Source organism: Malurus melanocephalus, unplaced genomic scaffold, assembly GCF_030028575.1.
Source record: "Malurus melanocephalus ecotype Western Australia unplaced genomic scaffold, MMel_1.1 scaffold_28, whole genome shotgun sequence".
NCBI classification, from domain to species: Eukaryota; Metazoa; Chordata; class Aves; order Passeriformes; family Maluridae; genus Malurus; species Malurus melanocephalus.
In genome coordinates, this window is record NW_026623260.1 from 1,269,250 (window position 1) to 1,295,396 (window position 26,147).

General features: G+C 39.8%; 1 protein-coding gene across 6 annotated transcripts in view; it reads right to left on the reverse strand.

Moving 5' to 3' along the window:
* MAST2 (microtubule associated serine/threonine kinase 2) overlaps positions 1-26,147 on the reverse strand; it is a 181,568-nt gene that overhangs the window by 77,201 nt on the left and 78,220 nt on the right. For 4 of the 6 annotated variants that reach the window (XM_057390560.1, XM_057390558.1, XM_057390559.1 and 1 more), the window contains exon 4: positions 25,083-25,114. In XM_057390560.1, the coding sequence (XP_057246543.1) occupies positions 25,083-25,114 (32 nt within the window). Of the gene's footprint in view, positions 1-16,538; positions 16,746-25,082; positions 25,115-26,147 lie in introns of those variants that run through there. The other 2 variants (XM_057390562.1, XM_057390561.1) reach the window with 2 other exon arrangements.

The following is a 26,147-nucleotide window of genomic DNA, read 5'->3' on the forward strand; positions in this document are numbered from 1 at the left end:
TTAGTATCTCGCAAATTGTTTCTGTCCTTGATGCRTAAACTTTCATTCAAAATGACACACTAACAAGATATTAAAAAAYAAGGATAGTTTATTTTTGTTATGAGAGACATTCTGGGTGCCCACTCTGGAAGACCATTACTGTTGAATTTCCATAAAATACAACCTTTAGGCACACTGGATACCATCTGGAACAGAGAGAGCTTTAGGAAACCAAAGTTCTGCAAGCAGGAGCAACGAGTGGATCCAGAACGTGCAGGTAGAACGTTCACAGGTTATTTCCTTACACCACGGTGTCCTCCCTCACCTGCCCTAAACCAGCTCCTTCCCTCCCGCTCTGCCCAGCTCCCCTGGCTCTCACAACGAGCCAGATCTCGTCACACCACGCTGCTCCCATGCTCACGGGTTGGTGGCCACCTGTGCCACCAAAAGATCACCTGGAAGCCAAGTCCAACCTACCTCAGCCTTTGCAAATGGAGGCACAGGACAATAATTTGCCTGCCATTCCTCTCGCCAGCCAAATTCAAGAAATCTGTAGGAAAATGTGGAGCTTTATCTCTGTCTTTTCTGTCATTCCATCAAACCACTGCTGCAACTGCTCAATGGGTGTGAAAGTTACTGCTTGGAGCAGAGACACCAACACACAACCTGGATCTCAAGGAGCTGTTTTACTTTAAAAAAACTGGCTAAAGACAAMAATTTTGAAAAGAATAACAACACTAATGCAATTCCTGGCAACTAAGATCTCTATTTATTTACAAAATCTTTCTTCATTGCCACCAAGATTTCTAAAAGTCAATGGCAACACAGAACACAACTTTGATAACATTTAAATCACAATTGTGGAGTAATAAGAAGAGATTTAGAGTTCCCAAAAATATTACTTGGTAGAAGCTATAATCCTCTAAAAAAGACTAATATAATTTCTCAAAGCTGACTAACAAAATTCACCCTAAAATTTAAGTCAAAGCTYATATTCTGAGTCTTACATAGATTATTAACTGTATCAACAAACCAGCTGCTGAGAAATTCTGATACCAGCTGCAACTGTTTGCKCATAAATCTGAATATACTGCTTTAGTCAGGATTAGCTACCTACCAGTCTCACCAGTAAGTTTCCAGGCTACAAACGTTAAGCTCCACGGAGCACCCGATGAGTGATAATTATGTTGATATTTCCCAGTCTTGAAGGGACACCCCTGTACAGCATCAGATCCGATACCATTCATTAGTTCACACGCTCCAATGTGATTTTATCAAAATCCAGAGAGCAGTGTAAATACAAACACCCATCCTAGTAACTGCTACATCAACATATTCACATTTCTAATAAAAAAGATGCCAAATATATTTAGCGTTGTTTAAAATTATTTAAAGGTTATGCATATCTCTGTGAAGACTGTAAGTGCTGTAAGTCAAAATATTTGCAAGTCTTTCATGGTGCTGCCTATTTCAACATAATACTGTTTTGCTACTTCAAATAATAAAGCAGCTTGCTCCCAGTAAGCATCTATCCATCATTTTGTAGAAACAAACCCCYTACCACATCCACATAGTATGAGAAGGAACAATGCATTTAAATAAATACCTTTCAAAAGAACGATCGGTAGATCTGCACAGTATGATTTTTACAATGAATACAAACACAAATCATTCAGAAATTAAGAAATCATATCTAACGTACTAGAAATATGATTCAAGAACAGGAAAAAAAAAGCAAGACTAAACAATATTAAAACAAGTAGCTTAGAAAAACATCATAAGAATTACTCGCAAAATCCTTAGATTACCTTTTGGATCGTCTCAACATGCTGGTAGCAGGCAGAGAGAAATTGGACAGCACTGTCCAAAAGGAGTCAGACATGATCTTTAAAAGCTTTCATTGCTGGGAAAATACAGCACAATCAAGCCACTAGCAATAAATAAGGAACTAAATAATACCAGTGACAGAGCCAATGCAAATTCCCTGTAGACCTTGCAAGCTGTTCCATTAATGTGAGACAGGCAGGCAAGCATACATATTGCTGCTGTTTCCACTGCCTCTGTTTTCTCCCTGCTCCATCCCTGCCTCCCTCCCTCCACCTTAGGAGGCAGTGCAAAATGAGATATTTATTCTCTTCCTAATAGATACACTTTAAACCTGGAGTTTGCTGAATACACAGCGTACGTGCTTTCTGTACATSTCTCTGTGTCCATTTAATTAAAAACAAAATATTTTCAATATTTTCAAAACTGTAACTGGGCTGTTTGCAATCCTGAATAACACAGGGGGGTTTAAGCTGTGTCTGCACAGAAAGCATCAGTGGCTGCCTAGTTTGTGTTTTTATTCTGACATGGTGGCTCTTCTTTTCCTAAATACATGAGGCACAGCAGGGGCATTTGCTTATTTTTCTTAATTAATCTTCCACCTTTGGACAAATCCCATCTTCCATTTTTAGTAACCTAAGCGGATTTTTAATTAAAAAAAAAAGAWATATAATAAAGAAAGAAGCTTCCAGTGCCTCCCAAGATCAGTTTAAAACCAGAAATCCATTCYCCCCCTGAAGTCAGCCACACCACATCCACGTCAGGCACAGTAAACACAAACTCCTACGTAGCACCTGGTGCCCAAAAACAACTCAACCAGCTGAATTCTGACAACAAAACGCAAGCACCACTCGTGTGCTGCACATCAGAGGTTTCCCACACACCCCCTTGCACATCAGCCACAGGTTCACTGTTCTCCTTTGTGCCCACAGAAGCCTCTTGCCATGTTTTTGCTTTTTCCGGGGTCTAAACAAAACCTCTCTGGAGCCGCCTTCTCTCTTTTTATTATTATTATTTTTTTTTAATTTCTGGATGCAATCTATTTTCTTTCTATTGTGGCTTTTTTAAGCACTTCTGCCAGTAGGAAAGCTAATGACGTTCTCATATTTCAGCCTTCTTGAGTGGCTTTTTATCACAGACATGAGAAAGATGACAATCAACAGCTGGCACAGCCTTCCATGCAAATTAGACCCCTTAAAAAATACACAAAAATGTCAGAGAAAGGCATCCCACTAGACTCACTTTAGCTTTCCACAGAATCTCATGGAAGAATTACATGGCCTTCATAATTTTCCATTAAATTATGACGTATTTTTAATACATACATTTATCAAGAATTGCAGTATCTGACTGAACAATGTATTCCCTTCCATCTGGGCTTCAAAACAGGCAAATGGGATTTTTAGAATCCCTTCTCAACACAACCATCTTTTCTAGTGCTTGTAAACATTTTTACAAAATTAATTTAAATCACACAGTGGTTCAGTTTCACAAAGTTAATTTAAAGTGCAACCAAAAAACTCTGTCACTATCTACTACTGTTGAGAAAGAACAAACACATTCATTTTTGTGTTCACATAATATTGTATACCAATCAAGTAGAAACTGAACGCCAGTCCTTTAGAATTATATTCAGGATATTATGTGACCTTCCAATTCTAATAAACCCTGCTTTTGAAAAGGTATGAAAATTTTACTCTGTCAGCTAAAACATGAATTGAAATTCAKGAGTAATAATGGTGGGAAAAACTGTTCAGCTAACTAACAAAATAAACTTATCACAACCRAAATAAATTCCTGACTGCTTATAGYTAGCAAATAAGATCACAATCAGCCAACACCCCTAAATCTGTATTAGTCACGCTTTTTTCAAAAATGATTGAAAACTCAGTAGTTGAAGACGTATCACTCATTATCACTGCACTCAGCAGCAGCACTTTCACATCTCTTGCAAGAAGGACACAAAAAGGAGAAGCCATTTCAGGAGAACATTTCTCCATGGGCATCAGTGACTGACAGCCCTACAATGTTAATCCAGATAAACCCTGTCCATCCTCTGCTGTTCCTGGGGAACACAGGGCACCCCAAGCAGGGAAGGGGACAGGGTGTTTGCAATCAYCACAAACCTGTCCATCCACCCATCTTACCATTTTAACACTATTCTGGAGAGCTTTTCCCCAAAAACTGCAAAAAGCACTTTGAGAATTACATAACACCAGTTCAAAACCAGCAGAAATTTCTTTTAACTCTATATTCTTGCTTTTCAAAATGCCTGTTCCGCATGGAAGTAACAAGCTCTAATCTTGCAAATCGGCGACTACAAAGTGCTCATTTTGGGACCAAGAGAAGTTCAGAGTACCCAAAAAAATATGAAGGCACCACACTTGGAGATGCAGTGGTTTTGCACTGAAAAAAAACAGAACACAAACCATCAAAAAGCTTTTAAGCTTTTAAAATAAATCATGTCTTAAAAGATGACAGTGTCAACATTTGCAGAATTGTCTTTAGTAGCAACAAATAGAGGAAGTGTAGGGATTTTCCCACATCTACAGTGACAAATGAAATCCTTCAAAGGAACTGTCTCATTGTCTCTGCAGAATCAGAGAAGCATTTTAGAAAATTTGAACCAGAAACTTGTCACTAATACAAAAATATACCATATCTGTATATGACAAAACATGTCAATAGATTACAAGATGTGTTTTCTATTTTATTTCACTCATAATAACAATAACATGTCTTTGTGAATTACAGACCCTGAGTTATTCCAAGCCTGAAGAAATCTCTTCCTTTATAACATTCTTCCACTCACCTTTCAGGATATCTAGCTTCCATCAATCTTCCTAATGCACCTTTTCCACTTTATGCCCAACTTGTCCTCTGAAAAGACCACCTGCAGAACATTTCGGCAGCTCCCGTGATGATGGAGTATTTCTCTGTCAAGCAAATGTACAATTTCCAGGGCTCTCCTAATGACACTGCATCCACTGGACAGTTATAAATAGTCAGTGTCAACGACTTTCCCAATTTCTCATCTTTACCATTACCAAAGTAGGACATTAATTAAGGCTGACATTAAATGAGAATGCAATTAGGCAAACATTCCACATGAAACCCATGGCTTTCTGGATTTTTTTTTTCCACAGCAGCTACATTTATCATTACATAAATTTCCTTGGTGTAAGATCATCTTCTTTTAAATAAAATCTGTCATTTTAGAAGTAAGCTGAACTCCTTCAAAAGTTTGAAGCAGCACCAATGAGGTAATTTGGAAAAAGAATATCCTAAAGGTCTAAACTCTTGTGACTAATTCTAAGTTGACTATGTATCACAAAAAGTTTCCACAAATTATTGACTATATTTTTAAACACCTCAACCAGGACAAACCATGTAATAATGCAGCAGTTTTCAAACAAAGATGAATTTCATGAGTTACACTGTGGAAAAAGGAAAGCTTATAATGGAAACCAGTTGAAATACTAATTGGGAAAAACCWACCTCTTCCTAATTATTCCATCATTTGAATGGTTACATTGTATTAAACTTGACATAAGAACGTGATACTTTCACATATAACTTTTTAAAATAGTCATTAGACTCAAACTCACTACTTACTCACTAGAAATGCCCAGAAATTAAAACCATTTTGCCAGCAAAGTCAAAGTCTTTGGAGAAGTCACAACAAAAGAAGATATATTTTATCTCTATAAAGAGCAYACTGCTTTTATTTTAAACTTTAAATTGTATGCCCCACAAGCACAGAAAATTATTYTACTATAAGTAAGCATAAATTAACACAGGTGAAGAGATACCTGCTCTATATCAATATACAGGGAAAAGTGTGTAAGCAACAGAAAATTTTGGTTTTTCAATAGAGAGAAAGGGGAAACTTCTTCCTTTGTGCTTTAAAAAAAATAAGGAAGGTTCCTTTAAAAAAAAAATTACATGGGAGATGTGTGTTGAGCTATTTGGGGCATCATTATTATTTGAACAGTGCCCTACGCCAGTGAAGAACAGACTGTCTTTGAGCCGCCTGCAATCGCSAGACTCGCAAGTAACAGTCTGACAGAAAATATTATCTTGAATATATCTTCAAAGTTCACTTTTCTATCATTTGYTAGGTCATAAAACCATAGATTTCTTCCTTTTTGGGCAGAAATCACCAAGCCACCACCCAAGAACTAAAAAGCCATACTGCTTTACTACAGTGGCTCCTGTGGATTTCAATTGCTACCGCTGTATAAAACGGCCCCAAAGAAATATCTACGTGAGATTAAACAAAGAGCTGATGGCCAAGGGTTTTGGGAGTGAAGAACAACTAAACTTCTCTCTGGTGTGCATTCCCTATGCAAGAACATCCTAGTGAGTGCACTGGTTAATGATTGAAAGGATCAGAAACATTTACTGGAGCAGCTATCAGGCTGCACCTGCTCGGAAGCTGCCAGCTCCTCATGTAACTTTAATCGGGCACAGTTACTGAACTAACAGGGGTTGCCATCCTAGTGGACAGCCTGAAATGCTATCTAATGTACTACAATATCACTGCACACCTAAGCACAAACAACTGCTCTGATTTCAGTCTGAAACAACTCTCACAAAATCCTACTCACTCAGATAAGAGGATGCCAACTACAGCTCCATCACCACAATCAGCATCTTCTAAGTGAAAACACTACTAAGCAGTAATAAGAAGTGAGCAGTGCTAAATCACCAATTTAATTGTGCCCCAAATCCTGTGACAATAAGAAATAYTCTTTCTTTGTATTTTTATTTACCAAAGTATCACTTATTAGTATGTTAATATTCCATGTAACACTACCCTTCCCAAGTAACACTAGTAAGATGTTCGGCAACTCCAATATAATATAAACTTAATATAATTTCAAACTCAGACTTGACAATTGGGCTCAGATGCCATGGAAAGGTCAATTACCCTCTTTAAATAAGTTACTAGACCTCGCATTCTTTCCCTAGCCCTGCCTTCTTCATGTGCGATTCAAATGTCAGTTGTCCAATTTAATCAAATGTAACCTCCATATGTGATTCAAATGCCATAAAAATTGAGAAATGTTATTTGAAAAAACAACAATACTGAAAGCCAGATCTGAAAATGTCACTTCCTGTTTACACAGAAATCTTCTAACATTCTATCCAAAGTGTTGTTAAGGACACTCAGYAGCACTTGCAAGAAACACAGAACCACAGAGTGCTGCTGCAACCCCAACATCATCCAAACAATCTCCACTCTTCACCAGCCAAAATTTGTCCAAAGGAAAACATATATTGGGCCTCCTCTTGCCACCATAGCATTTCCTCATGTTTGTCATCCATTATTTATCTCAAAGCACTTAAAACTTCCTTTTTAACCTGTAATTCTGTCTTAATGAATTCACTGTGCAACTGGATTTGCAAACAGGAAGATAACTTAATCTCTTCTCCTGCCACTGCAGCCTGCAGCAGCCTCTCCATGAAGAAATACAGCACTTCAGGTCTTTGCAGAATTTTTCTACCTCTGACTCTCTGTACTTAAGTAACACACCAGTTACCTGGTAATTCTCCTGTAACACGGGTTTTGTGTATATCCCAAAGAGCTGTAACACACAGTCCTTGACAGACTGTCCWCAACCATTCCAACAAAACCATGTCAGCAAAGCAGATTTGAAAAAGCAGCTGTTATTCCCCCCATTTTATGGAGAAGCTACAGTGCAGAGCCCAAAGGACAATTAAGGGTAAGAACAGCACCAAAAGTGGCCGCAGACTTTGTGTTTGCAGGGAGTGAGGACTGAAGAAGAAATACCAGCGCATGGCCAAAGCTAAACCAAGACAACAGGCAAGTAATTAAGGTAAAATAAATAAAGAACAAACAACAAAGAGAGAGAACTGAGCTGTATTTCAGCGGGTGAATGAGAGGGCTTTGAGTTACTCAGCTCTCAATTACCGGCTCACAAAAGCAAAAAGGGCTCCCCTCATCAGTGCAGGACCACAAACCTGCAGGACCAAGCCTGGGCAGGCTCCGTGCCAAGGATCACCATGGTGCCCCCAGGCAGCGAGCAGGGAGTGCTGYCACCTGTCTCACAGCGTATTACCCAGAAGAACAAATCAAGCCTGAACTCTAAAACAAGCTCTGGCATCTGATTTGTTTCTCGGTCTAATTCAGGTTGTTTGCTCCAACYCAAATCTCCGGTGCAGGATGTTCCACTCCACAGCTTGTTTCCTCTTTCCCTGGTTAACACGCTCAGGCTCAGCTGAAATGTTAAAGATATTGTAAAGCCCTTGCATTTACCACAGCTTTTCTGAGACAAAAAGCTTCTTTTGTAGGATGCTGGCTAAGAAGAGTTATTCTGGGAGCAAGGGGAATGCTAATGTAATGAACAGACGAAGAGGATGAATTTTACATTTTCGAGCATAAATTCTTAATGAAGTTAGAGCATGGGATAAGAATAGACTTTACAAAATAAGCAYGGTACAGAAGAGACATGAGAAATCAAAACCATGCTTGGGAAACATCAGGGGTGCTAGTAGACACACACACACAAAATAAAAGGAGAAAAAGTTTATCTAGTTTTATAGGCCGAAGTACATCCTTATTTGGACATGAATTTTTAACAGAAATTGGCCCCTATTTTAGCCATTCCTCTGGAATACTATGAATCTTCACAGCAAGAGCTTGGTTTTTAATCTTAAAGTCTGGGAAAACTGTGATAAGATATCATCAACTGTCAGGCAAACAAACTACTCCAGGTTCTGAGCCTCATAAAAAATTATGATCGAACATAGGAACAAGCCTGGACCACAGATTTTAAAATAACTACAGATGGATACAACTCCATCAACTATTCCACTACAGTAATTCTGAAAAACCCACAAAGGTGATGCCTTACAAAGCCAAGGTTTCCTAAAATACACATAATATTTAGAAGGTCTTGACTGAAGACATTTATTTTATATATGACTTCTAACATGTGTGYCTCCCTATATATAAGTGGAGACATAAATGTTAGAACACAGAAGCAGATTTAATAAATTAAGATAAATTGACTCAAACTGAATTCTCAGCTTTGAAATAAAAGTACAGRATGGACTGATATGGAACTCCTAATGATTTCTGTGGTCTCCAGAGAATCATTCATGTTGAAATACTAAAACCAAAATTTACCAGTTTGCAATGCTAACTCTTACTACACTCTACTGTAACATTAAAAATGGCACAGATAAATCTAAATAATGCAGCTAGAAACAAAAATAYATAACAAAATTGCTTGCTTTTAAAATAAATTACTTTCATAACCCACCTCACCAAYGACCTCTTAAGCCATCTCAAATATAAAGTGTTGATAAATGGGAATATCCATCTTATATTTGCTTYATTTTCTTTTCTTCCAGATTTTTATTGGGAGAAGTAGCATTATRGAGATTTTATAGATTAGGGAAAGAAAAAACAAATTTTCTAACAAACATTTTCTGCACTACCTAYTAAAATGCATCCTGTAAGAAAAGCAAGTCCTATTTCCAACTTGGCAAAGCATTCAGCACAAGACACAGGTTCTAAACAAACGCGCGAGCGGAGAGCGCCCAGAACAGACGCCTTCGTGTCCTGTCCGGCGAACACCCTTCCTCTGAGAAAACACAACTCCAGAACCCAGAAACGCCGCTCCCACGGGCGACCACTCACAAGAGCACGATGTACAACACCGAGCGCGGCGTCCTGCGGCGGAGCCGGCAGCTGCCCTTGTGCTTGACAAGAAGGGGGAAGCTGCAGAAGCGACAGGTCCCGTTTTTGTGATCCATCTCGCCAGGAGCGGAGGCTGAGCGCGCTCAGCCATGGGGCGCAGGCTGGGACACATCCCCAGGGCTGCTCCTCCATGCCAAAACCAAACGCGGCTCCAATCAAGCGCCTTTYGCCCAAACTAATTGCGAGTTATCTCCGCAAGGGCAGTGCAGACGCTCCTGACTTTAAAGGAACACTTCTGGTCAATATTTGTGTGTTGATTTGCTCGGAAAATTGGACGTTTAATGATTCTGGAATCTTCCAGTCTCTCGGAAGCAGGATGGACAAGCAGTTGCATTAAAATGAAGCGTGGAGGAAAGCGAATAGGGAGTTTTATCAGATTTCTTTCAGCAGAAACTTTTGCCCTAAAAATTTGCTGAGAATTGTAACTTGATCTGTTCTGCTATTTTAAATTTCTCATCTGCTCACAAATAAAAGTGAGAATCTCAGGAACAAAACCAGAAATGTAATAAAGAGTACAAAAAATAATATTCACCTTCTCAGGCAAGCTATAACCGAAATATACATTATCACTTCTACTTATGCAGCTTGACTTTGATGAGAATCAAAAGAATKACTTCCAAAACYGGCTTTTTTAGTGTTTATATAAATAAATGCCCATCTCAGCCCAGAGATGTGACAATGCAATTCTCAGTGCACAGCAAGGCCTTGCCAGACAGCTGGATCAATAACATCCCTGGCTCTAAAGACCTAAAGGTCTGAAGAAAGGAAAGGACAGGGAGAACAGGAAGGAAACAAAAGCACACAGAGCTCTTTCACCACAGCAAAGATTACGGTTTGAAGATTTTATTTTAGAACATTAATAATTCATAATGACAGTGTAATGTAAACTAGGTTAGAAGATTATGCTCTCAAGTACCACACAAGGGATTGAATGACAGAATAATAACAGCTAGCCAAAGCAGCAAAATTTCGGGAGATAAATGAGGAAAGAGAGAATGTAGAGCATTAAAAGAACCATATTTGAGGTGAATGAACAAAAACAGAAATAGAGAGATACTGAAGAAAAGGGGAGCACAGATGCAACCTGTAGAAAGGGAGCACGAGTGGGTCCATTTACAGAAGATGAAGCTCTGCAGGCCCTCTAGCACCGTGGTTATGAATATTCAAACAGAAGCATAAATTTGAGATAAAAGTTCACCATAGCTCCGGATAGCGAGACACAGCCGAAATGGGATACAATTCCAAAAACTGGAGAAAAGTTATCCTGCAATCCTCTTTCCCTCCTTACATTCTAAACTTCCCTYAAGCTTTCAGGTTAATATTGATCCTCTAAGTGGTTTATCTAACTAAATTAAAACTGTAACACATCTTCAAACAACAATTTTTAAAGGAAACACGTTGGAAAGGAACCTGCTGCTCATGGGCAGGAACAATCCTGTGCTGACACACACAGCTGTGTAAAATAACCTCYGTTTCCCCCAGCTCAAGGCTGTGAAGGTGACACCAGGTTCTCATTGTTAGTACATCTCTACTATTAGGACAGGACATTAACAGGCCTCTGCACACTCACTGATTTTCCAAATTAAAACTAAAAATAGCACCTGGTTGCCTCATAGTCCAATTAAAAACAAATCTTGGAAAATGCATGGCACTGCCTATCAACAATAATAARCACATGACTGTCTGGTTAAGAATTTATATTTCTTTCTCAGAAYTATTCCCTTGCTGTAATCTTTCGGTGCTCTGGTTGTTTCTGTATCTGTACTCAAGATCAAAAGGTCTTCGAAGGAGAGACTACTTGGAAGAAAAAATTTCATACAGAACTGAGCAGACCACTGTCATTTGAGGAACTCACTGTTATTTGAGGATAAGGACAGAAAAAGAAAGGTTTCAATTTTTACTACAGTCTCTTAAGAACTTTCTGAGCTTTTCATTCCTCCCTAGAAGTTGCTGACTTGTCCCAACCATCCCAAACTCTGAACAGTGCAGGGGTGGTAAATGAATCAGCTCATGCACAGGTGCACCAGCAGATCACAGCCTTCAACACGATTATAGAGAAAAACCAGTTATGAACCACAACCTTATATGGTTTATAGGTGAAATGGCCAGCAAACAGCAAAGCCCTCCAACTTCTAAAGTGACAAGTACAAGCTCCCCTCTGGGAGCCTCCAATTTCCCAGGTCAAACCACCAGGTTATGATTTACAAGTGGTTCCATGGAGGGCAGCCAAATGGTGAGCCTGGAAGGAGACAAGAATTCACACCTCGGGCTCCAAACCCCCGGTTTAACTCTTCTGCTGCTGCAGCTCCAGGCAGGATGCAGAGATTTTTGCATTTRTAATGCCTTCACATGAAAAAATTACACCTTTCAGGCCACCATGCCTCAATATTACCAACCATATTAAAGTAAACAAACAGTTTCCTATCAGCCCAAGACAAGTCAGATAATATAAGAAGTTATCTGAGCCTGTCACGTTTCAGGTATCACCAGTATGTCCCTCCCATGTAGTTCCTTAGATGGGAAAARAGATTCCCAAGAATAATAACCAGTACAAAAGAAAGAGAAAAAGGAGAAAAATTTCCATTAAAAAAGAAATTAATTCTGGGAAACTCATTCATTCAGTGTAAGATGAAGATTAGAATTCAGTTGCCAAAAGCTTACCTACTCAAAATTCATCATTTCACATTATGCATAATGATATATCCACAAAGTTGTTCTGTTTCTCATTATTCTTGAATTGCTGATCTACACTATTTCCAAAAGTGACATTATGCTGTCTTGCAGTCAACTCTGACCAATTATTTAGCACATTTAAGAAAGCAGAACCTGTGCCGAATCAAGCACTAAATCAGAAGGGTAACATTTACTGCAAAACCAGAACGATTTCCAAATGTCATTCAAACTGAATATAGGCCTCTTCATTAATCCTCCAACATTTTTCAAATAGGAATTTCTAACAAAAAAAAAAACCAGCTCTTAAATTTTGGAATGGTATCATATCAAGTGACTTTACACTAAGCAAAATTTAAGCAAAGACAGGAAACCACCAACAAGTTTTGATAAGCCTTGAGGTATTGCAAAATAAAATTAAAGAAACTCATCAACTCTGACTCCTGAAATGTTTGTGATCTTTCCTAAATATAAAGAACTTCTGTTTACAGCTGCTGCCCTGATATTGTTAAACATATGCAGTCTTCAAAACCCAAAGCCCAGGTGATCTGGGGATGTCAGAATGCGTCATTATTCTGTGAAAGGGATTTCTGCATCTGCCTTGAAGCAGCAGGACTGGAGTTAAAAAGATTCTCATCCAGGCACACCAGCAATCCTGATACACAACCATGGTCCAACAGGAGACCCATCCCAAGAAAGTGGAAATCTTCATCCCCACCCTTTGGTGAGGGTTTGCTGACCAGCACCTTGCAAACCTGGGAAGCCCATTGGACTCACTGCAATGGAGCATTTCTGCCCAGGACACTGCCCACCCAACCTAACACACACCCAAACAGGCCATAGCTCTAAATATAGGCCTTCCTTCACCCATTGCAACAGCTTGTACAAAAAAGGCTTTAAATAAAGGCAGGCAACCTTCCAGGACATTTGCTGAATGCCTGTGTATAACATATTCTTGTTACTTACCACACTTATTGATTAAAGACTTGTTTCCCAGAATAGGCTTTTTATGTAAATAAATTAATATATTCTTAAATTATATCACAGATGTCCATAAAATCCTAATTATATAAAACTCATAACATTGTAATTACACACTGATCAAGTAATCATGTACTGTGCTTAAAGACTATTTTGGAGCAACATTAGGTTTCCYATTTTGTTTTACTTAAATAAGACAGCAAGGGTCTGGTCATCATCACACTCACAAATGGTGACCAGATTTTGTACAGGCTAGGAAAAAAAGTGTATTAAACTATACTGCAAAGCTATAAAAAAATTAATAGCTATTTCCAATAGACTTCATTAAAGCCAGAATTTTCAAGGGAAAACATTCMTATAAAAATAACTTCCTCCATACATCCCTATAAGAACATGTTCCACAACTGGCATGAATTCATGAAATTGAAATAGCACGAGAAAATGCCCCTGGAATGATCCAGCTGAAGCCAACTCTTCCCTCCATTTGTTAGGAAATTGAAGCAAATTTCCACTGAGACTTCACCTCAGCTGCAGCACTCAGAGATGCCAGAATAACAGCACCTGAACTCTTTCATCCTTCTTACCACAAACAAATTAAACTGATTCTAGAATTACTGAAAATGTCTCGTATCTTACTGAGGGTGTTACACAGAAYGAAACATTTTCTGGAATGAGGGTAATTGCGCTCTCCTTTAATCTCACGGTTCATCACTTCCAAGTTAGAACAATCAATTCATGACATCTCTTAAACAACTTGAGATCAAAAACTGCTGTAGATTCATATTTTGATTAAATTAAAGGACAAATATGGGTGCACAAAGATTTGCCAGCTCATAAAGAGGACCAGCTGTGACACATGGCCTCATTTTCTTCTTCAGTAATTTGACTTTCCTGTTACCCCCAGAAGAGTGCAAGCCAGATCCCAAAGACAAGACTCAGCACTTGTTTAATTTTGGACATAATTCTCTTTTCTTCCTAAAGACCTTTATTCCAACCCACATTTCCATCAACTACAGCAGTCTTATTCCACCTGCTATCAATTTGTTTTTATTGTAATCAGACCACATTTCCTTTTACTCTTTTGAAAGGTTTACATTATTTTCACTTGTTCAAAGGTTGTGTATAAAATATTTTCAATCTTAATTAGATTAATTCTTTCAGAAGCCATGAACTTCCATGCCATCTGTCTCGACATCAGATGCACCAACAGTTGCTCATCTGTCGACATAAAATTATCAATGGCACCGCGAAATAAAGGGAAGAAGGAAAAATCTGTGCAAATCCTCGCAAATGCAATATACCAAAGGCAAAGAGTGAGGAAGATTTAACGTGAAGGCATAAGTTTTTCTTGTTAGATTTTCCAGCAGTTCCCTGCATAGCCATGKAAATGAATCACTGCCTGGCTAACATGAGGTGTTAAGCTGAGCAGATCAATGACAGCAGTAACTTGCCAAGATGAACCTTTGCTCTAAGCAAGCAGGAATGGCTGTCACTGGCACCGTAACCAAGTAAACAAAACTACAACAAAGAAATACAGGATAAAACAGGATCAAGAGCTGCACAGGTGAAAGCAACAACGACGAAAATAAAAACTTATTATGGTCGACCTGAGCTCTAACACAGAACCATGTATCTGTGAATCATCAACCATTCAGTATTTAAAGAGCAGATGGCTGCAAGGTCCCATATGTTAAAAATATTATTATCAAGGAGTCCATAGTAACAGTGGAATAACCCTTGCTATTAAGACTTTCATATGAACTGTTATTAGACAGAAAATTATTCACTGACCCATGTTAGAAGCCTGAAAATGGAAGGTTTCTCAGACGAAGAAAAACCAGTAAGTACCAAAAAGGCTTTTGAAGATAATCAATAATCATCAGATCTCATCTCCAAAAAGAACAGTTCTCAACTGACTTTAACAATAATCTRATCTTGATATTTAATTGCCACTTACCAGTCTGTTAATTAGCCCCAAGGCTAAACAGCATTTAATCGAGTTTAATCACCCTTGTTTAAAGGAACATTACCCAAAACCAGCCTTTAAATAATAAAAATTCATTTCAAATTAGATWGATGGCAATGACATTGAAATGTTAGGAGACTACTCTGTAGTGGCTGCCCTTCACTTCCCCAAAAGCACTGCCAAAGCGAGCACCTTATTAAGAATTGTCACCAATTGCTGCCCAACGTGCAGGGAAAGCAGCAGATGCCAGGCAAACTTCTCTCCGTGGCCATGCACAACAAGGACACGCACATGCAACTCCCTTTCCTTGCTGACAGCCTGATTTCCACTCAACAGATGTCGTGCACGTTACACTGCATTAGAGGGGCAGAAGCCTAAAATAKTTCAACTTCACATTTTCTGATTACTCCTACCAGAGCTGGCCAGCAAGAGCRACCTCCTCTGAAATAACATCTAGATTCAGGGGCTATTGCATTACCACCTGATGAGTAACTGAAATTTGAGCAGCCACATCCACCCTGCAGCATGTGAACTTCAAAACCAGCCCTCTGGTGCTATGTTGGCTCAAGTTTTAAGTAGGTACCACTGAGCTCTGGTTTCATAACTACACACACAAAGATCTCCAGCGTGTGTGAGCCTTCCTTTGCCTGGGACTGTCCCCCTGAGAGTTGGTAAAGTCGCCTCTCAGTGAAAAAGCTGAAGGTTTCCACTGGGGCTGCTGATGGCTGTGCTTGGCCCACATGAGCATAATGAGAAGGAAGAGCTAATCCTGAAGGAAAAATGTACCAGTTGAGCTGTTAAGTGCTTTCATGTAAACTGAGCTGGTTTGGGCTATTTTTGGTTTAGAAACTCTTGTATCCTTYACTCAAGCCTGCTAACAACAGGCTTGATTCTGCTCCTTATTCTTTGCACACCCTGTGCTTGGAGGCTTCAGCCTGGCAGCTACTGTAAGAAAGCAGAGTGGATTTCCAGAGAATAGAGCAGGGTGCCGTATTTAGCAGGGGTTTTCAAAGATCCCACTCTGCTGTTTTAAGTTGGTTTTCTTCACACCAGACATGCCTGTGAGGGCTCCTCTGCTGCACAGCACAAGCTGCACATGTGCTAACATGAGGCAGCACCAGGAACTGGAATACACACACCAGCTGACAGATTTCCACTCCTTAACCCATTTTATCTTCTTCCCTACATAGGACCTACATACAAACGGCAAAAATTTTGTCCCAATAAGCAACATCAACTTGAACATTAAATGGCTGGAAGCAAGTTGTGACTAGGAAGCTGTTTCCTTCTGTTAGGTGTTATTCTCTTGAGCTGTAAAGCTGTTAAGTTCATGGATGGTTATGCCAACACCAAACTTAGAAATTCCTAGTTGACACTTCTCCTTACCTCCACTGAAAAGGATGGTTGTAGCATGGACTAGATGGATTGCTCTGGGCTTGTGAGTTCAGGTAAAATACTAGAGGAGAAGTGACAAGTGCACAGTCAGCACTAAATGGGAATTTAAGATGCTGCAGACCTGGAGCAGATGTAGGWGAGAACATGTGCTGATGAACATCATTTCCTCGGCAGTGGGAGTACAAAGGAGAGGAGATTCTGACAAGGTACCACAGTAGAAAAAAAAAMAGGGTCAATATCGCATCTAGTGTTTCAATAAAGAAAAACAAAGATTAATACAAAAATAAAAGTTATATCTTTTAAACAAATGCAATAAACTAAGTGGTCAAAAGTCATTCCTTTCCATTATCCAAACCAAAATGTATTTTTGAGTCAATTTAATATCTATTTAATGTTATTTTTCCATTACAAAAATCCTCCAATCTGGAATTCTTCAAATCCTTTCTCGCAGTAATTTCAAGGCTTTCTGGAATACCCCCCACTGTCAATCTCTAATYTAAAACATTTAATTGAGAAAAGAGAACAAATTGGTAATGGCACCAGTAGCAAACACASATCATTTGTATCACTGCCCTYMCAATTTGGGARCCATGGTTCCATGCCATGGCTGTGSCAATAACCRAAACACGYAACTGYGAAAATATGAATTACACAAACCATTAACTAGAAAACAACATTTAGCAGTGGCAGTTGTTTTAGAGCAACAACTAATTAAGCCTGAAAGCAGCACTGCAAAATGGCTTTATTCTAATTCCAGCAGTGGGRAAACTGAGGCATGAAGAGGTTAAGTGGTAGAGCACATCAGGACTGCAGCAGAGGGTGCTGATGGCCAGCTCTGTGCTCAGCCCTGTGAACTGTCCTGCCTTTGCAGGGTCAGCAGCAATGCACATTTGGATACACACAGGGCACAGAAAAGGTCYCAGAGTAGCTGCTTTTCAAAAAGCTGCAAACAGACTTCTACATCAACACASAGCAGAGGTTCTAACACCTACTTCAGCGAGCTATACACGATGAGATGTCCTTCACTAGAAATAAAGTAAAAGGTAACTTACAATTATTGGTATTACAATGTGTGTTTATGTTAGATTATAAATTAGTGCCACTGTATTCTTACACCTGTAACTTTCATTTTTGACTGAGGGATGAAAAAAAGTTTTTATTTCCCATATTTAAACATAAAAGGGAGCAAAATGGAAATTTGAGGCATGCTTCAGTTTTGTTTAGAATTCAGMTATTTTACACTTACAGTCCTGAAGCAAGGCATGTTTGTCTATGTTCCTAGCTTTAAATTACCTGATGAATCCAAATACTTATCAGAAAGGCAACCTTTACATACTGGAAATCCTCCCCACCAGCAATCTCTGCTTAAACAGCTGATGAGCTTTACAGTCTGCAGACAGAAAAGGTTAAGCCTGCCTTTTACCCTGCTCCTCCCTCCACCGACTACACAACAGATTCTTTTCACCTCCTCTACTTATGAATATGGAATTACATATACAATTTCCTTACTTTTACCCAATAGAAATAATAAATATAATTACAAACATCATAAATAGCAGTTTCCATTAGTAGATTTCAAAGCATTTATAAAAGACAYASGCATTATWAAGGAGTTGCTTGTTAAAATTTCAWTTGTAGAAATACAAGTGGCAAGACTTCTTGCTTCAAATCTACAAGTTTACAACAGTATTCTTAATTCCAGAAGATAGCAAAGGTTTCTGAAGATTTAATGCTGTGAGAGCTTCCTGATGGATTATTAAATTGCTTTTTAAATCTGAAGAATGATCAAACTAGAAAGACAGAGTTACAAACTTTCAGTTCTACTACACTAATGCTTGGGACAAAACCTAACCACAACGTACCCCAGTTAAAAATATTTAAACACTGCATTTTTTTGGCTATACTTCACGGTTCATACTCCATGAAAGCAAAATGTTAAAGCTTCCAAAATGAAATTTCCTGTACAGCCAAATAAGCATGACAGATAAARAAAGTTCTAATGAATCAAAGCAACGTCTATCAGCCGCAGAAAATTCTGACCGGTTTTTCTCCATAGCTTCAGTTTGAAATGATTAAGTGCAATTTATTTTTCACAACAGTCCTTACTGGATCCGCAGAGATGGGGCTCCAAGCCTCTGTTTCCTCCGTTTCATCATTGTGCTGATACACTGATATGCCTCTTCCCAGCATAAGAGGCTTAGAGCTGGGAAGGAGAGGCCACCGTTATCACTCCAACGCAGAGCACACAACAATCAGCGCAATTCCAAAGCTCTTCACGGACCCCCAGTGTCACAGAGACCTCGGGAGTTCAGTCATGCTCCAGATTAATCACACAGCTCATGTCAAAAACATAATTATTTTTTAAAAAAATTCAGATTAACAAGTCTTCTGCGAGCCTATTCACAGCATCCAGCGAAATGAAGGACTGGAAGGTGCCGACAAGCCCAGGACACAGAGGGACCATCTGACCTGTGGCACCGGCAGCAATATGGTCCGGCTGAGCCCGCCGCAAATCAGCCACAAACTGCCGGGCTTGCAGCACTCCTGAGCGAAGCAGAGGGAGAGGATTGTGGCAGGAATGTCCCGGAGCAGCCCCGGAGAGGAGCGGAGAGGAGCGGGGCAGAGCAGCGCTCGCAGCCCCGGGCGCTGTGCGGGGAGCGGCAGCTGCTCCGGCCGCCGGGACACGTGAACCGGCCCTCATGGAAATCAATCCCCTCCACTCCGCCCGCAACCTGCATCCTAAAACATCGCCCCGTAACTCCCGAGCCGCGTYCCGGACACAAACTTCATGGATTCCAGCGCTGAGAGCCTGGGGAGCCGTTTGCTGAACGGGAGGAAGGGGGGGACACTTTCATCAGGAGGAAATGTTCCCTCTGCTTGCGAACAGCAACTTCAAACAGCTCGAAATCAATTTCATGCTCTTAACAAAACTGCCCCAAATAATGCCCAACACTTTTTAAATGTCACTTTCCCCAAAAAACTTCCACATGTATGTTTGATAGGCTTTAAAGTGCTAAAAGGCTGCATTTAGAGTGCCATCATCAACCCAGTCAAATTCCAGGTGACAATTCCAATCTCCAGACCCTCCCATGATTCTGATCGCAGCCCCACAATACAAAATTCCAGCCTGACACCAGTCAGGAGAACAGAGTGCCAGGCTCAGGGTGTTCCTTACAYTGCCAGAGCCCCTGCCCCCCACGCCGTGCCTCTGGACAGCACAGCAAGCAACAAAAAGTACAAATTTGGTATGCTACATATAATTCTATTGCACTTATTAAATGAGAGYCTGGATTAAGTAGTGGAAACTTGACAATAAAAACTGCACAAAGTACTTTTTCCACTTTTAAATCCTTGATGAAAACCTCCATAAATTTTTTGTCTCTGAGATTACAGTCTATACAGAACTCCTGATTCACCAAATCACTTCTTTTAGAGAAACGATGCTTTCGAATTATTTTTAAAGYCTAATAACATGACTAGCTGCACTGCTACGAAGCCCCACAAGAATAATTTGGCATRTCCCACCTCCAGAACCAGTCCCATGGATCAGCTTAAGAGAAGCAGGTTATTTTTGACCTAGGGCTCGCGAGCTGCTTCCACACACTCAGAGAAGGATGGGGTGGTCAAAAAAGAGCACCTCTTTCTGTACAAAGCACCACAAGCAGAATGCATTGATTGGGGGCCATTATTTCTTACTTGATTTCCAGATCCAAATCACAACAGAGTGCAAAAGTAGCAAAATAGCCTGTTTCTTTTTCAAAACCATTTTTCATCCACTTCCAGCACTTTGGCTTTTCCACTCTTGGGACAATGGCACTCGCTCCTGGCACAGAAACAGCATCGATCCATCACCAGCTGAAACATTCACCCGCCAAGACGAGCAGAAACTGAATTATATACTCCATTTCTCTGCAGACACACAGGAAATTCCCACTGCACCTGAGCATGGCAGCAGGAAAACACAAACCAGCACTAAAGGCCAGAAATTTTCTTTCCTGCCATCAAACTTCCTATTGTTTCCGAGGTCTAAACATTAAAAAGAATACAAGTAGTTCAGCACATCCCCCCAAAGAAATTCCTTGGTGTGTTTGTGTGTTATTTTACTGTCAAGAAGCTGRGGGTAAATCTAATAAATTATGGTGAAGACTTGTTTAATGAACCCCCCTCAGAAATGTCTAGGGCAGCAGAAACTAAGAATCTTCAGAGGTTTGTAAGTAGAAGAGTAGTGCAGAGAAGGAGGGAGAGAATGAGAGAAAACAYGTCCCACAGGGGACATAAGCTGCCTCAAAAAGTGATTAGAAGGAATAAAGACCACCATAAAAGGCTTGCACATGTCTTTAGCAAACACTTTTAATGTTGCTTACATATTTCAGAGATAGACAAAAAAACTTCAGGTAAATACCACTCTTTACCAGCACCAATCACCATCCAAACAGTAGTATGTAATATCTAAATTATATCTGGTTCATATAAATGTGCATTTTTACTGGATATATTCTGGACTATAATTTTTTCACGTTTCTTATGCCTCCATGTTCTTTTTCCATCTGTATACAGACTTCAAAAGTGTATTTGATACAGATGGTTGATAGCAGGAAATAATTAACAAAAACAATTTATAGCTGAAGTTAGAAACTGGTTTAGCAAATTTAGCTTGCTGAGAAATTACTCTTTTCAAATTTGGATATAATATGGGAAAGCCATATTTTATTTTTAGAGAAGTTTACATTTAGAGAGCACAAAAAATACAGCAACCCATACCATTAACCCTGCCTTAGAAACCATGAGGATTTGAACTATAAACCCACATTCTGCATTAAAAAGGCTGAACAGGCCAATGAAATTCATATTGTAAAGAATTCATYATTAATTTATTATTATTATTGGGGTACTGAACAAGAAACCAGATGGCTCAAGGACAACCTAAGCTGGATTTAGTGACAACTGATCGGCCAAGGAGGCAACCAGAAGCAATAGTGAGTTCCAAGCTGGTGCTGTGCACCCTACAGACAAAATTAAAACTGCAGTTTGCAGCTTGGTCTTCTGGGTGCTGAGCTGCTCTTAAACACAGGAACAGACAGAGGGGCTTCACCTCGGGCCTCTGCTGCTGACAAATCSCCACCTTTGTCCTTTCAAGCCTGGAACGTCTCTAGAGCCATTCACGTGCAGGTGCACAGCAAAACCATGTGAGAGCTGCAGCCAACAATACAAAAAACAACCTCTGTACAGAGGACAGAGCAGGATAATGGCTGAAAATAATTAAACCACTTCCACTAATAGGCTGCAGATCAAAGTTTGAGTCTATCATTCCAYATTCGCTATTTGAAACTAAAGAAAATATTCATGAATGGTAATTATTTCTTTTGTGAACAAAGCATGGGGAAAAACATAACCAATACATTTATATGCATAATTCATTAAAGGAAAACTTTGAACTCTGATTATTGAACCACACCAGAGACAAAACATAACTACTTATTCCTGTTCTCTAACTATTCAATCTCTTAGCAGCCTACAATTCAGCTGAATATAATTTCCTTTAGTGCATTAAACATAACCCCCTATAGAAACACAAACACTTTAAGCCCATTAACAGCAAAATGGTATCTAAATTATCAGGCATTTCTCTTAATGTCACCCTGCATACGATTCCCCCAGCTGTTTTACATGTCTGCTCTCTCCGTGCTGATTATTTCAAAATTAAGATTGCAAGACATCCAAGTGCAAAGCAATYCTTTACAGAGTGCCTGTGTTTCCTTTTGCTAATATGGAAACAGTCATCAACACTCATCAACACTCCATCCCACCATTCATTCTCTTCAGCTTCTGCCCAAGACCTCCTTTAGGTGACAAAATTTCTCCTGTTCTCCTGACAAAAACAGTGAGACACGTAACTCCACTCCTTTTCTTTGGCACAAGCAAGCACAGCAACTGTTGTTCTCCCTACCTACAATCAGTTCCTGCAATAAAACAGATTGTCATACTGACCCAGGAAATATGAAGCATTGAAAATCAAACAAAGAAAAAGCTGCAAGTATTGTCAGGAATAGCTCATCCTTTTCCATTCAGCAATGACAAATACCTGAAAAACCTTTCTAACTCAACAGTCCACCAAAGCAATCACCAAACCAGCAGAAACACCCAAGTCCTCATTCTGCTTCTGGCTGGCTGGAAAATATATATTCCTCTCAAAATATGATTTTTTTTTTATGGTAGGAAGTGCACCCCAACCTCCAGACTAGCAYACATTAAAATGCTGAGTGGCTGATGTTTGTATACAATGCAATTGCTACTGAACTGCTCCAAAGGCTGGAGTTTGTGCAGAAAATGGATTCACCTCTTGAGGGTTTCTGGCTCCAAGCCAGGCACTTCATCCTCCTGTCCATTCCAGCTTCTGCTTCTGTCAGTGAGCAAAAGTCAGTGGCTGACAGTCAATGAATCAGGACATGGCTACACCCATAACTATCCCTTGTCAGCCACAGCACAACAGCTTTCCAGAATAAATTTTATTTTCAGAACTTATTTTTGTTTATGAGGTTCACTGTTAAGTTGATTCAAGCAGAGGAACTGAGAACAGCCTACAGTTGTAATAACATCCTTTTTGAGAGAATGGTTGAACAAATGTRTACACAGTATGTGCATATTTTACCTTATATCACATGCATATTTTATAATTATTCCCTTGACATAAATTTCTCTMATTTCTAATTTAAAAACTAAAAGGATTTTTTTTTTTTAAATCAAGTAAGTATTCTGATACTGGGATATGCAAGATCATGTAGATCAACTCCACCAGACCCTTCTCAGTGAGCCTGTGCATTTCATAGCACAGCATCAACACAACTCTACATCAGCCACAAAGCACCACTGACTTCATGAACAGCTAAACTTCTCAAACAACAAGAAATCATTTGGTTCTTGAATACACTTGGTACTTGACTTAACCACAGAATCTGTAATTCTAGAAACTACAATCAAATAATCAGCTAAATAACACAGRCAACTAAGACATTTCAATTCTTCATAGATTTTTAGTCTCACTAAAAGCTGCAACCTYGTGCTTAAAATTTATGGCCTGGGTCTTCTTGACACAGGTTGCTAAATTTCTTCACATACTGACAGCTTAAAAGGCACTCACTTGTGGAAGAAAACTAAAATGRAGTAATGAAAATTGCAGGAGTTAAGTAATACAGAAATAAAATATTCAGTTACTTGGTTTAGTTACCAGTAACTAAAACACTACACATTTGAAACACTTCATTTGTATCTCAGATACCTCAAATGAAAATACCTGAGTCGTCTTGTGTCATACCCACCTCCATRCTGGAATGAGCTGGAATATCTCTGGCATCCTCAATTTCAATTCCAAAAGTTTTGTGCAAAAAATACCTAAGTTACATTAAATAAAAAACTTACTGGTAACTCCCCGCTCCACTGTTTGATCAAAGAACCTTCATAACCTTCAAATGATGAACACCACCTGTCTTAGAAATCTCTCAAATCTCGTTAAGCCAACCTTTGGGGCATACTGGTTAAAAAATACCAAAACCAGTCAGTGCTTCATGTACTTTAAATAACTCCCTGACTGGTTTATCATTGTCATATGAACGAAACAAAAAGGTCTGGTCATGCCCCATTTTTAAAAAAAGACCTTTTGATCTGCTGTATTGTTCGGCCCTGAATCACTGGCTCTACACAGCATTTTCCAAACACTGTTTCATATACAAAGGGGATAGCTTACATTGAAAAACTGAAAATCATTTCTCATTAGAGCCAGAAACCTGAGGAAGAAAGGTTATAAGCTTTTGTGAGCTCCATGTCTGTAGYCCACAAGCTTTGGGAAACAATTTTAAATCATAATGCAATAGCAGGCAGTACAAAAGCTTTCTCTTTTATATAATGCAATCAATAATGCAATTTCTTCCACCATAAATCTGTAAGTATAGCAGAAGCTAAGCTCTTATAATACCATTGAAACACAAGTTAGTTGGCTAAAATTCTTTAAGCATCATAATGCATTTTTAAAAATTGCTCTTTGTTTAAATCACAGTTTTAAAAGCCTACTTTTCCTGACATGTGCTACTTTATTGAAATACCTCCATCAGGCTGCCTGCTCCACAAACCCCTGACCTGTGTGGCCCAGGAGCTGTGTGCTTACACTTCTGTCAACACACTGTTTGAAGAACACTGATCAAAGTTGTCCACATCACATAAATAATCAGTGACTTCTCTTCTGTGGAGTCACTTCAGTGATGTCAGAGTGGCAACACTCAACACCACAGCTACTTCCATATCAGGATCAGCTCAAGCTGGTAATTAGAAGTAAACTTACACTGCTTTTCCTACTACAYTTAAGAAAATGAATAGAGGCTTCAGTCTCAGAGAAATCCAAGCTAGCTGCTTCCAGGCCCATGACAGATTCTTGAAAATGCTAAGAGAAAACAGAGCATCTGCCCATCTAGATTACTTCCACAACTGAACAGCTATATATGTTCAAAACAAACCAAGGGATGAACAAAGAATAATTATACTTACAAGCTTCCTCTTCTRGGGAGACTGAGCTCTTTCTGTAAAACAATAAGAATGAAAACCTTGAGTTAATTTTAGTTTTTATTATACATTACTGATTTACTTATCAATAAATGACTGATTTGAAATGAATAAAGAACTGGCCATTTCCCAGCGCATGCTCAGTGTAGAACTGCACCGCTGCTGCACATTCACAAKGCACAGTCTGGGGTACAAAAGTTGCTCATTTTGCCTAAACAATCATTGCCTTTGTAGTCAAAAAATCATAAGCACTCAACAGAGCAAACATAACTTTGAAATTCAAGCCTGAGCACAGAYAAGGCAGTAATTAATTCTGTCCTACATACCTCATCAGCATCAGACCGAACCACTTCCAGAAGTGTGGAACRTGGTGTGCCTGCAGCTGCTGCGGTCTGGGCTCACACTCTCACCAAAAGGAAGAATCAATGCAATAGAGTGGATTTTGAGGGCTGGTTTGGGTTTTGGGTTTTTTTTTGTTTTTTTTTTAACATACACATTAGTTGTGTTACGTATTATGACAAAAAATCTGAGGCCAAACACARCTCCCACTTCTCAGCAGCATTTTGCGTTTCAGCAGCACAAGCAATGGCAGACGGGGGATTTTACTGATTTTATTACGGTCGATAGCCTGGAGGCATTCCCAGGCGTGGGCAGCATTGGACAGGGTGCATCCCTGGGCATTGCCAAACCCAGACACGGTGCATCCCTGGGCACTGCCCAGCCCGGACACAGCGCATCCCTGGACACTGCCCAGCCCGGACACAGCGCATCCCTGGACACAGCGCATCCCTGGACACAGCGCATCCCTGGACACGGTGCATCCCTGGACACGGCGCATCCCTGGGCATTGCCAAACCCAGACACGGCACTTCCCTGGGCACTGCCCAGCCCAAACACGGTGCATCCCTGGGCAGTGCCCAGCTCAGACTGGGAGCATCCCTGGACACTGCCCAGCCCTGGGCATTCATTGCCCAGCCCGGACACAGCACATCCCTGGACAGGGTGCATCCCTGGGCACTGCCCAGCCCGGACACAGCACATCCCTGGACA